This window comes from Phalacrocorax carbo, chromosome 17, assembly GCF_963921805.1.
Source record: "Phalacrocorax carbo chromosome 17, bPhaCar2.1, whole genome shotgun sequence".
Taxonomy (NCBI): domain Eukaryota; kingdom Metazoa; phylum Chordata; class Aves; order Suliformes; family Phalacrocoracidae; genus Phalacrocorax; species Phalacrocorax carbo.
Genome location: NC_087529.1, coordinates 12,112,563 through 12,128,317, shown reverse-complemented (window position 1 = coordinate 12,128,317; position 15,755 = coordinate 12,112,563). Strand labels below are relative to the sequence as shown.

The following is a 15,755-nucleotide window of genomic DNA, read 5'->3' as shown; positions in this document are numbered from 1 at the left end:
TGGTGCAACTCATGCCTGGAGCTGCTCCCTTGACCCTCCTCACAACACCACAAACCAAACCAAAACTAAGAATTAAAAATAAAAAATCCCCAAAGCCTACAGTGTTTCTAATAATGCTGCTTCAGGACAAGCTCTGCACAGAAGCTCACTGGCACTGATTTAGGGTAAGTTTCCCCTTAATGTACTGTTATATCATTAGCCACTCTCTCTTTGGATTGCTGTTTGGAAGAAATTAATGGGATACTGAATATTTAAATGTGGCCCTCTATATCATTTATTAACTCTACAGAAAGCACACAGCACAGTAAGCCATGCTTTATGACTATTATCCTGTGAATACTAAACGTTGGCTGGTTATTACTGTCAGCAGTGCAAATTGGCTATTCATAATTCCACGTCTATCATGTAGCTGATGAGTAACAATCAAGTTAAAACATTTTGAAAACTCTTACAGTTATTTAAATGAGCTTAAATTAAAGCCATTTGTAAAATAAACTATTCCCTAATATTGTTATTTAAATTAATTCTGACCTGGCAGGCAATGCATTATTTAAAGCCTTTATTTTATATTGCTTAAGCAAAGCAATTACCAAGCATACAGAACATGTCTGAAACCAAGAGAAACATAAAAAGCGCTAACAAGCCAATTGCGACATTTCTGCAAGACAAGTTACATTTCATCTCCCATTGAAATTGCCATGAAAAGAAACGTGTGGGGGAAAAAAAAATATATATGTTTGTGATGCGAATTGCTGTCTTACCTTTATTTGTAACAGCGTTGAACAGTTTTTCAGAGCTGGCATCAGATGCCTGAAAGACCAATAAAAAAAAAAGTTACATTTTCTACAAGTGATAGATTTCAAAAGGCATGGTGGTATATTTATACACACACACATATGTATGCATATTTTAGAGGAAACAAATCAGGTGACAAAAACCAAGAGCTAATGGAAGCTGCAGCCTCCGAGGAAAACGTCCATAAGGTGGTGCTGTTTGGCTGCGCTTCACCGCCCTGCAGTGCAGATATTTATTTGGAAAGAGTCTATTTAATAAAGAAAGAAATGATTTTTTAATTCAACATATTAGCTGCACAGAAACTGTATTTTTGTACTGTTATTATCTAATACATTCTGACATTGATTTCGCGATGGAGAAGAGTCAGGATTTTTAACCAGACAGCCCAGTTTCGGGAATTTGCACAACTGCAGATCGTGTTATTATTTTTTTTTTTTAAGGTATTTGCTTTAAAGTACTGTGTCAACCATTTGATTTTTACCATCTTTAAAGCAGTGCTGATAACTCAGGTCAGTAATTTTATAACTTGCTGTTACATAGTCTTTGAAAAAGAAAGAGTATGCTAGTATTTAGTATTAGTATGTACTTCCACGTAAGATTTGCCTTCGTAAGAGTAACTGATTCTTGACACCACACTCTGTATAAATTAATAACCCATTTTATTTTTCATCAAGCCATCTTTATCTGTGGGAGGTTCTGCCTCCTAATATTGCATCAGTACCTTAGCTGCTACTGCTCCTTGTATGCAAGTATGCCGGTTCATCTCTCTACCTATTAATAAAAAGCCTTACTGAAGTTTCACACAAAAACATTGAGCTCCCCCCTTTTAGAAACTATAACGGCAAGAAACCGGACCAGGGAAGATAACACTGCAAACCTTAATTTTACAAACACTCTGAGCCCCCAAGCAGAAACCATTAAGTTTATTTATGCATCTGCGTACAGCTGTGTTTGCACACACACGCCCCATACACACGGATGTACATCTAAAGCTTAAACTTGTACCACCTACACACTCACAAAACACAGAGAGCTGTTCAATTTTGAACCATATCTTGGATCCAGCCCCGCGGAGATAGTCTGCTTTTCGGAAATACATCGGAAGAAATGTGCTCAGCAATGAAACATTGCAAACGGGGTGTGGGGGGAAATGCAACACTTGAGAAAGATTTGGGTCTTCTAGAAACTGTTTTCTCACTGGATTCAGGAAAAATAATTAAAAACACTGCCTATCTGAAAAGCAGGCTGCAGGTTTCTATGTTAAAGGAAAGGATTTTCTCATTTTGAAACCATATAAAAACCATCAGACAGGCAACATATATTAGGTATCTCGACTGCACTGTAAACTTAGGTGTGAAATTACCGATAAATAAGTAGATACAGTTCAGACTGCATGTCGTAGTGTAGAAATACCCTGAAATAATTTGTTTGCCTTCCAGTTAACAACATACAAGATTTCTATCATTATTAAAAATAGCTTTATTCTTTTCCAGACTTTCAGACAGATTTTACTAGATTACTGTTGGCTTATTTAAAAGCCACGCTGGTGTATTTCTTCTCGATTAAATACCTTGTAAACACTGGATTTATTACCCAATGATGGATTTATTATTCAGCGACGACTTTCTCTAAATTAAGGAAAATATGTGAATAGCGCACAAATTGAGGAGATCAAGAAGGCCATGTGCTTTAAAGAGCAGTCCAGTATTAGTTCAACAAATTAAGAGATGCTCAACGCTTTCCTAACCTTGCCCATCAGCGTGCTCTCTGATTAAAAATAACCTTTTCCACTGAATTTCATGTCATCTTTTTAAATGCAGCTTTTCTCAGAAGTCAACACTCTCTGAACCAGTCTTTATTTTTAGAAAGAAAATCCAATATTAAAAACCAAACAAACTTCTTACAGTCTTAGCTATTACTTCATTTTACGGTTTCAAAACAAAACAGCACAGGGAAGCTGTAAGTGTCCTATTCGCTTGATTTCTCCAAACAACTAGGAAAACATTTTTCAAAGAAGTTTGCTCTAATGCCAAGTGTAAACCAACAGATTTCTTTTTTTTTTTTTTTTAAGCTATGTTTTTTTCAGGTGAAATCTTTTTCTGTGCTATTGCACAAACCAGTCAGAAACACCGTTGTGAAATCTGGAAGTGGCACTTCTTGGACATAACGTGGTGCACAACACACCCTGCCCGAGAACTGGGAGGTGACCGTCAGTACGATATGCATAAAAAAAAAAAGGAATAATTTTACAAAGACAAAGCTTGTCCGAGAACGAATCTCATTTTGCATCATCCACCACACACTACCGAATGGAGCAGCAACTTGAAAAAACCCCATTGCCTGGGTTACCATAAAAAGAACCCAAAGCCATTTCACCAGCTTGAACCGTGAGACAGAACTTTGACTGCCTGTTTCATCACTTCAAAATTTGGGTTTAAATCGACACCCGCGATGAGGGGAACGCAGAGCTGACACAGCCGCGACCACCGCCTCTGCCAGCAGCTACGGTACCGTACCAACCGCCACACAACTATTATCCTCCCGTAGCGAGGTAGCCGCATCATGCGACAACGCTAAAGGAACAAAAAGCCCGATGAATTTACAACACCCCAACAACCCCGCACTACGGCGGAAGGGTGAGAGCCGATGCCTTCGCAGCGCTGCCCTCCGATCCCCCCCGCACAGCACAGTGCCTGCCTCGCCGGGGGGGGGGGGCTTTACGGCAACGTGGTCAAACCCTGATGCTCGGGAGCGGAAAGGAGCTCGGCTCTGCCCTGTACGCGAGACAAGGGGAGCCGTGTCCTCACTCCCCTTTATCCTGAGCATTTCCAGGTCCTCCTCGAGCCGCCGGTGGGAAGGCACTGCCTGCTGGCAGCGTTACGTTTCGGGGACCCGCAGGGATGGGGGGCGCAGGGGCTGTGCGGCTGCCCCGCGTCCTACCGGGGCTCCCGGCTTGAGGAGTCACCCTGCCCCGGCTCCGGCACGGACGGGCGACAGCCAGAGCCGGGGCTCGTTACGACCAGCTCCCCTCCCCGCACTTCGGCCGTTTTCCCTTACAAATCCCCTCGTTACCAAGCGCGGCTTAATCCTTTTCAACGTGAAGCGAAAGAAGTCAGCAATCCCTGGGCTGCGGGGAAAAAATAATGTCCTAAAGAGTATTTTTCCCCCACCACGGAATGCGCTGTCATTCAAGTGCCTGTATGACTACAATATTTCCTGTCCAGACAGCGCGGCTTGACTCATTCCTGGCACGGCCCCGCCGGAGCACTTGCCCCGGCCCCGCGCACCTGCCCGCGCCCCGCGGAACTTGCGCGGGGGGGGGGGACGGGGACACCCACGGAACCGGCACGGAGGACGGGAATCCCACGGAACCAACGCGGGGGGCCCCGCGGAACCTGCGCGGGGGGGGGGGGGCGGGGGGCACCCCGCAGAGCGCCGCCGCCCGCCGCCCCGGCTGCCTGGGCTCCGCGGCCCGACCTCACCCCGCGGAGCCCCGGGCCCCCGGCCCGCTCGCCCTCCCGCCGCCGCCCCCCCCCCCCCCGCCGCCGCCGGGGGGACCCCCCGAGCCCAGGCGGCCCCCACCGCCCCCCGCCCGTGCCCGGCCCCGCGGGGCGAAGCGGCGTTACCTGCTCGCAGCGGGCCGAGCGCGGCCGCCGGCCCGGGGCTCATGGCGGTGCGGGAGGTGCGTGCGTGTGCGCGGCGGCGCCGGGGAACTCCGATCCAGCGCGGCTCTCAAAGTCCCGCAGCCGAACCCCAACTAATCCTCCGCGGGAGAACTCCGAGGGCCGGGCGCGCAGGCCGCCCGGCGGACATCCTTCCCGGGCAGCCGAGCCCCCCCCTCCCCTCTCCCCGCAAGATGGTTCCCTGGGAGGAGAGAGAAAGAGAGGGGTGTGCGTGTGTGCGAGCGGGCGTGGGGAGAGCGGCGGCCGCGGAAAGCTAATAAAGCAGCAGCAGGACAAAGAAAACCATGTGCGGCGGCAGCGGCGAGCCAGGGGCAGCGGCTCGGCGGCGAAAACTCCGTGTCCCGGGGCGGCGCAGCCCCTCCGGCCCACGCACCTCCCTCCGCGGGGTCCAGCGCCGGCGGGGGCCGCTGCGGCCGGCGGCGCGTCCCGTCCCTTCCTCCGGGCGGCTCTGGTTTTTTATTTTCTTCTGCTTTTTAGGTGGTTGGTTTTTTTTTTTTTTTTTTTTTGGGGGGGGTTGTTTGGTTTTTTCGGTTTGTTTTGGTTTTTTTAAAAAGTCATGCCCGTCCTCTCCCGAGCCGAACGCGGGCTCCCGCCGGGGCACCGTCCCTCCCGCCGTCCAGGGCTCGCCGCGGCCGCGCTCAGGTGAATTCCATCGGGGAGAGGCAGCGGCCCGGCCCCCGCTCCTCCGGCCCCGCCGCAACAACCTCGCAAGCCTGTAATCCCCGGGGGTTGGGGGGGGAGGGCGGCCGCTCCGCTCCGCGCTGCTCCGCCCGGCGGGGCTGCCGGCCGGACCCCTGCCGCCGCCCGGGCGCTAGGCTCGGCTCGGCTAAGCTCGGCTCCGCTCCGCACTGCGCGGCGCTCCGAGCGGCGCGGCGCAGCCCAGCCCGGCCCGGCCCGGCCCCGCCGCCGCCGGCTCCTCCCTCCGCCCCGCCCCGCGCCGGGGCTCCGCCAGCGGCCCCGCGGGGGTGGGGGGGTGGGGGGGGACCGGCGGGAGGCGCCTGCCCCGCGCCGGGGCCCGGCCGAGGCGGCGGTGTCCCCCGGGGGGGGGGGGCGGGGGGGGCGCCCGGCCTCCGCCGCGGCGGGACGGGACACGCGGGGACACCCCTTCGCCGAGCCGGACAGACCCCCTGCCCCGGGGAGCACACGAGCGTCAGCCACTACAGCTCCGCGGGAGGACACACAATCAAAAATATCCTGCATTTATCAATTTTTTTTTTTTTAAAGCGGAAATTTAATTTTTTAAAAATCGGGAAAAAATATTGTCCCCAACTTCAGACAGGGTGCCCGCAGGGAGACCTCCGACCATGCGCGAAGTTGCGGACCTGGGGGGTCTCTGGTGACACGCAGGTGGGGCCGGGGCTCCTAAGCTTGCAGAGACTCCCTCGACTCTGCTCGCAGCACCTCCTGTCATTGTCGACGGGCAATGGATTTCTTAGTCACTGTAGGTTTTTCCTAAGCGCCGCACACCATTAGTAATAGCCACCGCAGAAAATAAATGCGCAGATATGTTATTATATAAATGGTTATTCACTGAAGCACGGCAGTCGGAGCCAAATGATGTCTCCTATAAGGCAAGCTGCTGTGAAGATGAAAGGCTCATTGGCATCGTATCCCCGTACCACAAGGTGTTTCTTGGGAAATGTGTAGGTGCTAAGGTAGGTCCCGCGACCTCGCAAGGCCTTGTCCAGGGACCGCTTTCAAGATTTCAGTTCAGTACTGGGCTAGGAGTGCTAGTGGAATTAAACTCCAGTGGGCTCCACTTGGATGTTAGCTAAATCCTCAGAACCAGGGTTGGCAAACCCTACTCACCTCAACCCTGCGGCGGAGCTCGGCCTGGAGGACGTGACCCTCCTAAGGAAGAGGCAGGAACTACCTACACCAGCCAGAAATCGAAAGCAGAGCGATGGCTGTGGGTGCATGACTGGCCTCACCCAAGCCAGGAGAAGCATCACGCGCCTGAAATCCAAGGGGAGCTTGGGAAGACACGCTCACGTCCCGGGCCTGCTCTGAGCTCCCCTCAAGGACAGGGTGCAGACGATGCGAGAGGAAGAAGGATTGCCCTTCCCTGGGTGCCGAGGCGGGCGTGTGGCTCTGAGCGTTCCTCGAGTGACGGGGGTGCAGCCACGCACCAACCGCTGCCGCGGCTCCGGAGGGCCTGCCCGCAGCAAACGCTACGGCGTGAGAGGGGAAGGAGGGAAAGTGCGGTCTGAACTGCTCACACCAGTGCTACGCTTCAGGAAAATCTCCTGAGGAAACCTTCCTACCAATTACTGATGTAGAACTACAAGATTTTATGAAAATATTTCTCATTCGTCCCTCATTCCATCACTGCGTGACCCATTTAAGAACAGTTTTCCTCCTCGGCATTACATCGCGGTTTTTCCAAAATTCTTATTTGAGGTACAGCTGCACGGGCCGCGATGGTTTCCACTGAGACAACTACACAGGAAGATGTGTGGCAGGAATGACAACGATAAGCAGGAGACAAACACGTCCACAACAGCCCCAAATTCAGACCACGGCTGCAAACGCTACAGTGCTTTCCCTATGTGCCTGATCAGGAGAGGGGATACTTCGGTAAAACTGTGACACATCGCCTTCATCGGAAAATTAAGAAGTCATGGCCAACTTCAGATCCTGGTTATAGCAATGGAAATAAGGGTTCTTCAAAGCTCTCCACCCTAGCAGGCTTATCCCTAGATTTCTACAACGCACCTGAGCATGGACTTTGGCTGTTAAGATGTCACAGGTTTTGCATCTCCTAATAAATATATATTGCAAAGAGCCATCATGTGCTGCCCGAGAGGGGGTTTCCATCTCCTCCTCCAGGTACCCCACAGAGGTGGCGTCACATCTGCCTTCTGGAATGAGCAGTGGATAGTGGCCAAAAGCCATCGCAGTCGATCGGCTACTTCACGAGCGCGGCAAAGGAAATGGATGGCTTGAGTGCAGTTTTTGGTCTCCACCAAAAATAAATAAATAAAGGCATTAAAATGGCAGAGCGCTGTCTGCACAACAACGGGAGGAGTCGGGGACTGCGCAGACGGCGAGACTGTGCCTGGACAAGGCATTAAACGCACAATATAAGGTGCGGCAGCTCATATATTCCATGAGCACTTTGGTCAAGGCTTTCTACATCTCGGCATGGTAAGAACGGGTCTAATTAAAGCCTAGACTCCTCACAAGACTTTAATTTGATAAATTTAGCCTGGATGAAACTACAGGCTTGTCTGTACTGGATTTTTCAAACATTAACCACACGCCACACCTGAAATCTCAGCATACACAAAATCAGAAATGCATTTACCTACTCATCTCCCTAGGGCTGTTAAGGTTTATTGGCAGGGCTGTGGGTCTCATTATGTTCATTATTCATGCCTTAGAGATAAGTAGAGGACCTCTGTTTTCCTCCTAGAACATTATACGTGCACGAAATGTGTTTCATAATTCCGAAGGAGAAGTTTGGAGTTTAGGAATTTACCCAAAGTCAAATTAAATCAAAGGACAAAAAAACCCCAGCCTACCACCACCTCCTAATGATTTCAATGGCCTTTGGATCAAGCTTCCCCCTCTCTTGACAGCAATACTTTCCCGTGTTTTAGGATATGCCTGGATAGGTTTTTGAAACCTTCTGTCTCTTATCTACGTGGGACCTTGCCAGGATTTTTTTCATCTGTCTGTGGTCTCCGTCAGCGTCGACATTTGTTTCTGCCACAACAACAGCCAAATGAAGTGCATTGAACTTGGATCAAAAGTGATTTCAAGATCTTTCACTCTCCAAAAGAGGTTTTCAGATCCAACCATTTTATAAAAATGACCTAAAGCCGCCTAGACAGCAGGCAGAGAAGCAGACATTTGTTTCCAAGTCAAGGAGTAATTCCAAAGAAGAATTACCCATCTCTGGCACAAGGAGGAAATGAATATTGAAATTACAGCAGATTATATTGGATTAAATTATTTATGGCAAACCTCACCTCACCTGGAAGGTTCTGCAGCTTTTTCCTGGCAACGCGAAAACTGGATATTCCAATTCTTTGGTATTCTGTGAAAGACTGGAAACATTTATGTTTCCATTAAGTTGCTAATCTTTCCAGAAGACACAGTGGTGTCTGAGTTTGGAGCGTGATTACAATGCCTTATAAAGCCCTGTATAATGCTTTGAAAACATACATAATTTCATCCATTTCTGGATAGGAGATGCAGGTTCTTTTCCCCAAGAAAAGAATTTATGGAGCTATCAGCGGAGTTTTATGACTTCGAACAGCGAGCCACCACATAATGTCCCAACCAGAAAGTACTTAAACTCGAAGGCCTTAAAGAGGTTCAGGAAAAGGACCTGTTCTTGAGAGTGACCTAAACAATGACAAAAGTCACGGCTGGTTTATGCCGTAAAAAGGTAGCAGCAGATGTCAGTAAGAGGGAATGGTGGCGAGGCCTGGGTTTGGCGGGAGCGGGACGCGGCGCGTGCGGCGCCAGCCCCGAGGGTGAGCGCCTGGCGCGCCCGGCGGCCCCTGGCACGGGGGGAAGCCACGCTCTCGTCAGGGCCCTTCTAGCAGAGCGCGCGTGGGCTGTCTGCTACGGTAAGGCGGGGGAAAAGGTGGTACGAAAAGTAAACGCACCTTTTAGAAGGAAGAAGAACTACTGGGCTATGTAACATCACTGGGTAAGTTCTCAGGGTAAGCAAAGCTTTTTATTTGACAAAGCAGAAAACTTTTGCGAGAGCGTATTAATGACAGTGCAACTTTTTTATTATTTTTATTTTTCTGCAGCATTTGCAAAACTAAAACTCTTTGTAATCCCTTCTTTTATGCAGAACAGATTGCAGTTTTAAGCAGAGGCCCATAAACTGCAGGTTCAAAGAAACCTGAAACTGAATTAGCATAAAAGCTGGAATTCTCATTTAGAGGAACAGCAAGGCAACTGCTCTGCAGGCAGTTTTATGATTTTGGTTTCAAATGGAAACAAAGATAAAAAGTGGGGCTCAGGGAACAATAGGACTGCTCTCTCTTCCCTACCCTTATGGGCCTGGACCTATAAAACATACATAAAAAATGGTCTCCGCTGCTTCCGAGGACAGAACTGAGCCCGGTTCTGCACGCCTAGAGGAGTTGGAATAATTTTCTGAACCCCTGCGCTCTACTAAAGAGAAATCTACAAGTGTGAAGCCATTCCTCCCCCAACCTTCTCCAGGTAGTGTGAAGCCTTTGAGGTGAACACCACAGTCATCTTTCCTTCCCTCGGCCAGTGATGAAGAGTGAGAATCCCCAAACCGACTCCTGGCTATAACTTTTCCATCAGAAAACACATGCATTTTTTTCTCTTCACCTGTGGTTTGAATTGTGAGCTATTAAACGCACGATGGAACATGGGTTAGCTGGGCTCCTGCAGACCCTGCTGGGCTCCTGAGCTGCTCCCTGCGCCGCAGTCTAATCGGGAACATTTGTAAGATCCTATCACTGGGTAAGAAGATAAAATATAAATTCTCCCCCGTCCGCTAGCACTCCTGTGAGGACAGTTCATAAACGCACCACTTTTAAGCTGTGGCCATTATCTTCCCCTAATTTCTGCCTGCTAGCAGGTTCTGCAACTGAAAAAGTATTTCAAATTAATTTGTCTGTCAATATCTGGGTACTGAATCAACTAATAAGGGAGAAATATTTTTCATTCTCTTCTTCTCAGTCACAAGAAGAGACTTTCTTATCACTGAATAAAGCATCCATTATTGCGTGCTGTAATCCTCTTCTGTCTTTCAGGTCATTTTTAGCCCAGAAAATGCTGAATCAGCACCATAAACCAATCAAGTAATTTCTTTCATTTTCTAACGTTCAAGCAAAATAATGAAAATCACATCTCATTTGATGGAGGGAATATACGACAGAAATCTATTCTTCCAAGGATAATTTTAAAAGAGGTATGCCAAGTAAAGGAAAACTATTGCAAAAACATGTAGCTAATGTAGGGTCTCTTCTGCTGAACAGATAAATTCCATTTTTGACTGTCATCTCATATTTAGATAGTACATTATGAACAATAAATCTGTACATTTAGCCAGCTTCTAAACAGTGCAAAGACATTAACTTGGCAAAAGAATGACCATTACTTTGATGAATGAAACATTCACCTAAAATATTCATGTACAGTATGATAATATCCAATTGATAACCAAAAAAAACCCACCCCGCTGCAGATTTAAATAACCGAGATGTATATAAGAGAAACCGAATAACATACATAAAAGGAGTTATTATGGCACTGTTAGGAGAACCAACAAATGAAAAAAACGCTTGATAAATATTTTCCATAACAAAACACAATTGGTTTCAGAGGGATACAGCTCTGTTTCTCATTAGTTATCCTTCACTTGTCAGACAAGTTCCATATTTCACTGAAACCCGCTGAGTATTCTTTATAGTTTGCTGGGGAAAGTGGCTATACATTTAGCACATTCCCTTTATGCTGTGTGTTTTCACAGGTCTTTCTTTAAAACACACTGTACACGCTTTTGCTTCTTTCCCTTAGGATAGTGGGTTTCGACATCCAAGAAGAGTTTAAAAGCAGGTAACAAGTCATCACTTTTGAAGCTGCAGAGCAACTGAAGAGGTGCAATAGCCCCAGCAGCCATTATCAGTGCCTGCCAGGGTGCCACAGTATCAAGTTATATGATAAAGCACTCAGCTGACACCAGAAAAATAATCATTCTCTCTCTCCTGCACCACCCCCTTTTTCACAAGGAGGCTTTTTACACTCATTAAATGCAACCTTATCTCTGAAAGACTGCAATCCTCAGCAAATGACAAGTGTGCCTAATCTCATTTTCTGACAAGCGATTCTGACAGCACCTTCCTTTTGATTTCTAAGACACGTAGCTAGACATATATTAATGTGTCAGTCATCGCCCCTAGGAAGGATGGAAAAAAAAAGGAGAGACAGAGATGAACATTTGTGAATGTGAAGGGAACAAGGCAAGAAAAGGACTAAGGGTCCTTTCCTGGCTATTTTAAGCGACGCAACCGTGTTTCTCCACTCCTCCCACCCCAACATGGCACCCAAGCCACTCTGTGCAGCACAGCGGCAGACCTAGGTGTCTGCAAAGGTGGAATAAACCGCATTTTATTTAAGGTATGAGTGTGGCCCAGCAGTTACGGACTAGCAGTCAGCTGTGGGGATAGTTCCAGGTTTTGCCTGCCATGGAAGGCAGTCGGGCTCTTATTTCACTTCTCTGCACCTCAATTTTCAGCACTGGATATAAAAGCATTGCATAAAATCCAAGTGTTATTGTCGCCACGGTGCATGTTTTAGTTACAGACGTGGGACTTCCTGGTACTGGTACTATAAAACATTGAGCCCTAATTCCAAATTTACACATTATGAAGTGTTCTGCAATAACACCGGGTTTTCTTGCAGCAAGAAATGCTTTGTCATTCCGGTTACCATAAGCCCCGCTTGGCTTAGGCAGCCAGCCTGGCTGGACCACATCAGCAGGTATGGGCAAAGACAGGTCTGATGAAAGCATCACGACTGAAAGCATCAAATTGTTGTCAGGTCTTAACAATTTTGTACTAACGCTCAAAGTGCTCTGAAGCAGAAGTGTTCGGCACGACGTGGTGGCCTGGCAAGGCGCAAACTGGAGAGACTTCTCAAGTCCGAGTCAAGTTCCATTTTGAGGCTAAGAAAAGGTAGGATTTCCAGGAACTCCCAGCTATAATACAAGATGATGTATTTAAAAACTGAGAGCATTATGGAGCCCCGACAAAAAGTGGTAAATCGGTGCAACTCACATGGTGTTTGCCATTCAGCAGGCGTGCGAAATACGGGCACTTTATGCATGAGGTGTGATATACATCGGTGAGCAGAGGGCTGTGGGGTGGGAGGAGGTAGGCTGGTATGTAGCTACGAGGCTGCAAAGGGGTGTAAAATAAGTGAGATTCTACAAATGGGACCCAAAGGAGGAAAGACGATTAAATGAGGTGGGAGGCGATGTTCTTTACCTTACACAGACCTATTAGTTATGTTCCTCATAAACACGCCTTCTCCCTCTTAGCATGTGAGTCATGTTAATATTCCTACCCACCAAATGCTATATTAGAGGAAATTATACAGATTCACCATCTAACATGTGCTCGCTGACCGGTCTGCACTTGCAGAGAGCCTCCCCAGCTGGCAGCACATCCTTCTGCCTGGGGACGTCCCAGGCACCGCAGCTCCCAGCTTGGCCGAGTTTGTACCCTCAACTAAGAGCTACTCACCGCCTGCTTTCCCTTCCGCTGTATAATATTAGAGGAGAAACTTTATTGTTCATAATGGGATAGGGGAAAAAAAAATCAAATGAAAGCGAAGTACAAAGGGGATCAAATTCAATGCTTTAAAGCGATGCCATTTTCATAGTAATACAGTCATTAAGTACTTGTTTGATGGTGCAAAAAGTAGGCCAAGATCTTTGCTAATACATTTTATTAATCAATACCTGCACTGGAAGATGGGAACAATTAAAGTTTTCCTCCTCACTCAGACAAAGCAGCATAAAGCTTGTGATCTACTTAAGGAGCCCGCCACTCAATGGAAAGATGAAAAGACTGCTTTAGTTTTACTTAAGAGCTGAAATGATGTTAATACTTCAAGTGTTTAGGATCTGGTTCTCAGAAAGACAGTAAATTAGCAGTGGCAGGAAAGCTGCCTGCTGTTGTTGAGTCCCCTTCCTCGCGTTTCCACACTGATGTCATCGTAACTGGAAAGCTCACAGATACATTCTGGAGTTCACTGAGCCTGAAAATAACACTGGAGATATTTCCTTTGCCGTGCAGAACTCTTTAATAAATAAGCCTAGCAGAAACACATATCTACTGCTGATGTGCCTTATAAGGATAAATGTAAACCTGACACTCGCATAGTTTACATTTATGCTGGCTTTTTTATTAAAAAAAAAAAAGGATTTTCTCGTTGCATCTGAGCTTCAGGATATAGAAAAGAAGACATAGACAGAAAAAGTCTCCTACTATGAGGAAACCTGCAGGGGGGGACCTGGGCAGTTCACTGTCCAGACCTCTGACTCTGCAGGGAAAGGACTTCCCAGCTCACAGCTGGGGTTGCTGATATGGCCATCAAATAAGAGAAAACTGCCTAAAATTCGCATCAACCACCAGCCCTCCTTGGGACACTCTAGCTCTGTCCCTGCGGCAGGGGCCACCATCACCTGAGGGACAACACTTACCTCTCTTCCACCTCTTGAGACCTCCAGAAACACACCTTGGCCATTACCCTGGTGGGCCACAGGCCACCGGCGTTGGCACATCTGCCCTGCACCCACCCACTCGACTGTTTGGGCTCCGGAAAAGCCTTTTGATAGGTGTCTCATGGCACGAGGTACAGCACAGCCATGTGGGAGGAGAGATTCCTTGCAACCCAACGGGCAGGACAATGAACAGGAGACAAAGGACGTGGTTATTTCCCACTCCTCGGGGAGGAACATGAAACACAACAAATACAGGTAGTGCCACAAACTGAATGCTGCCCAGTTTTGCCTACTATTCGATCCTCTGGTGAGAGCAGAACCTCATCCAGGACCTTACAGCCTTCTGCTATGGAATGAAAGGGTCCATCATGCACACGCGCTGACCTTACAGCACGAGAGAGAGAAAGCACAGACACAATGTTGTGTTTAAAACAAATAGTTTTTTCATATGATCATTAACAGAAGTATAAAGGAAATGACCTTTTAATTTGTATTGTGAGAACTAATCAAGCTAATGTTGTAGCCAAAAAAGAAAATTTCTCCCTGGCTGTCAGTTTGGAGCTATTGGAGCCCGATTCATGTCACAAAGTTGACCTCTTGTAAATTTGCTCTCTAGTTTCACTCGGTATTAAGCCTACCAGGCGCCTTGCTGGTTCTAACCTGCTTGCCAAAATTATATGAGAGCCTCGCTAATACTTTCTTCAAGGCTCCCAATTCTTCGTCTGTGCATCTTCACCTGGGATTGCAGAGGTCTATGCTCAAAGTGCTGTGGAAGGTCACGGCACTCACAACAAAAAGGTCGGCAATAAAATAAGCAGACGGATTCTGCTCTAGTCCAGCCTCCATCCACACATCCAAATCTCTCAAAAAGTCTTCATCTAAAGTCCTCTGAAAATAAAATCCTTCTAACACAAGAAACAATTTTTACTAGCTCTCAAAACACTATTTCTCTTTCATTTAAGATTCTAACAAAACCTAACTTCTTTGTCTCTCAAGCTCCCTTGATCTCCTTCACTTTCAGCTGTCGTATAAAGTCAACTGGCTGCACCTCTCTGCTTGATAAAGACATGCCAAAAGTTCTGCTGTATCTTTCATGAGGAGGTAGATAAGACATAGTCCAACAAGGTGTGAACACTTTGACCCTAAGTTAGCAAAGCACTTAAATATCTGCTTAACTTTAAGCAAAAAGAAGTCCTTTTGAAGCTAACGGGGCTGTTCTGGCATTCGGACTTAAGCACCATTTCATACATTTCACGGGATTAGGGAGAGAGCCTTTGCAAGGTTGAACCACAGTTACTGAGAGAGCAAAGAAAGTTAGAAATACCCAGCTAACCTAGGAGAGCCAGGACTGCAGAGTTTCAGGATAAAGTATGGAAAGTCCCCTATTATTAATTAACGTGTCAGTCAGGTTGCATGCAATGCTGTGTGTGCTGTTATTGTGTCAGAGGGAGCAGGCAGGTTTATTTTCTGCTGTAATGTAATGTTTCATAAATGGGATGGAACACATGAATGATCTGCAAGGATGAAGGCCTGGCGTTCACTTCAAAATAAATGCGTGAATTTACAAGAAGAAAGGGACAAATACAAATAAAAATTAATGATAGGAAGGTCATGGAAAGGAAGCCGAAAGAATAAAATTGATACCAAAGCTGAGCTATTGTTCCTCAGATTCAGTTAATCAGTTGATCTGTATCCAGTCTGGGTTATTCCAGGCATTACTGGAGGAGATGTGCTTTGAGAATCTAATATAATACATGAAAGTCACGATAAAACTTTAACCTGTTTTGATAATACAGCTACATGTTCTACTCCACACACACCTCTAAGAAAGGCTGCCAGATCTTATCATGGTTAGTTATTAATCTATTTGTTCCTATAAAATCTTTTCTTCCCCCCCCCCCCTTTTTTAATAATCCACTTTTTCTGAAGAGGAACTGATTTAATGTAGGGAAAAAGCTGCAGCATATCAAAATGTGAACGGAAAAATGGCTAAGGAGATAATGTTTGTTTAACTGGGATGGAAGAGTTATTTTAGAAATATTTTATAT

General features: G+C 47.0%; 1 protein-coding gene across 6 annotated transcripts in view; it reads right to left on the bottom strand.

Annotated features, from left to right (window-relative positions):
• The window catches only part of AUTS2 (activator of transcription and developmental regulator AUTS2), a 792,628-nt gene that overhangs the window by 75,444 nt on the left and 701,429 nt on the right, over positions 1 to 15,755 (bottom strand). For all 6 annotated transcript variants that reach the window (XM_064468137.1, XM_064468136.1, XM_064468140.1 and 3 more), the window contains one exon: positions 762 to 810. In XM_064468137.1, the coding sequence (XP_064324207.1) occupies positions 762 to 810 (49 nt within the window). The remainder of the gene's footprint in view (positions 1 to 761; positions 811 to 15,755) is intronic.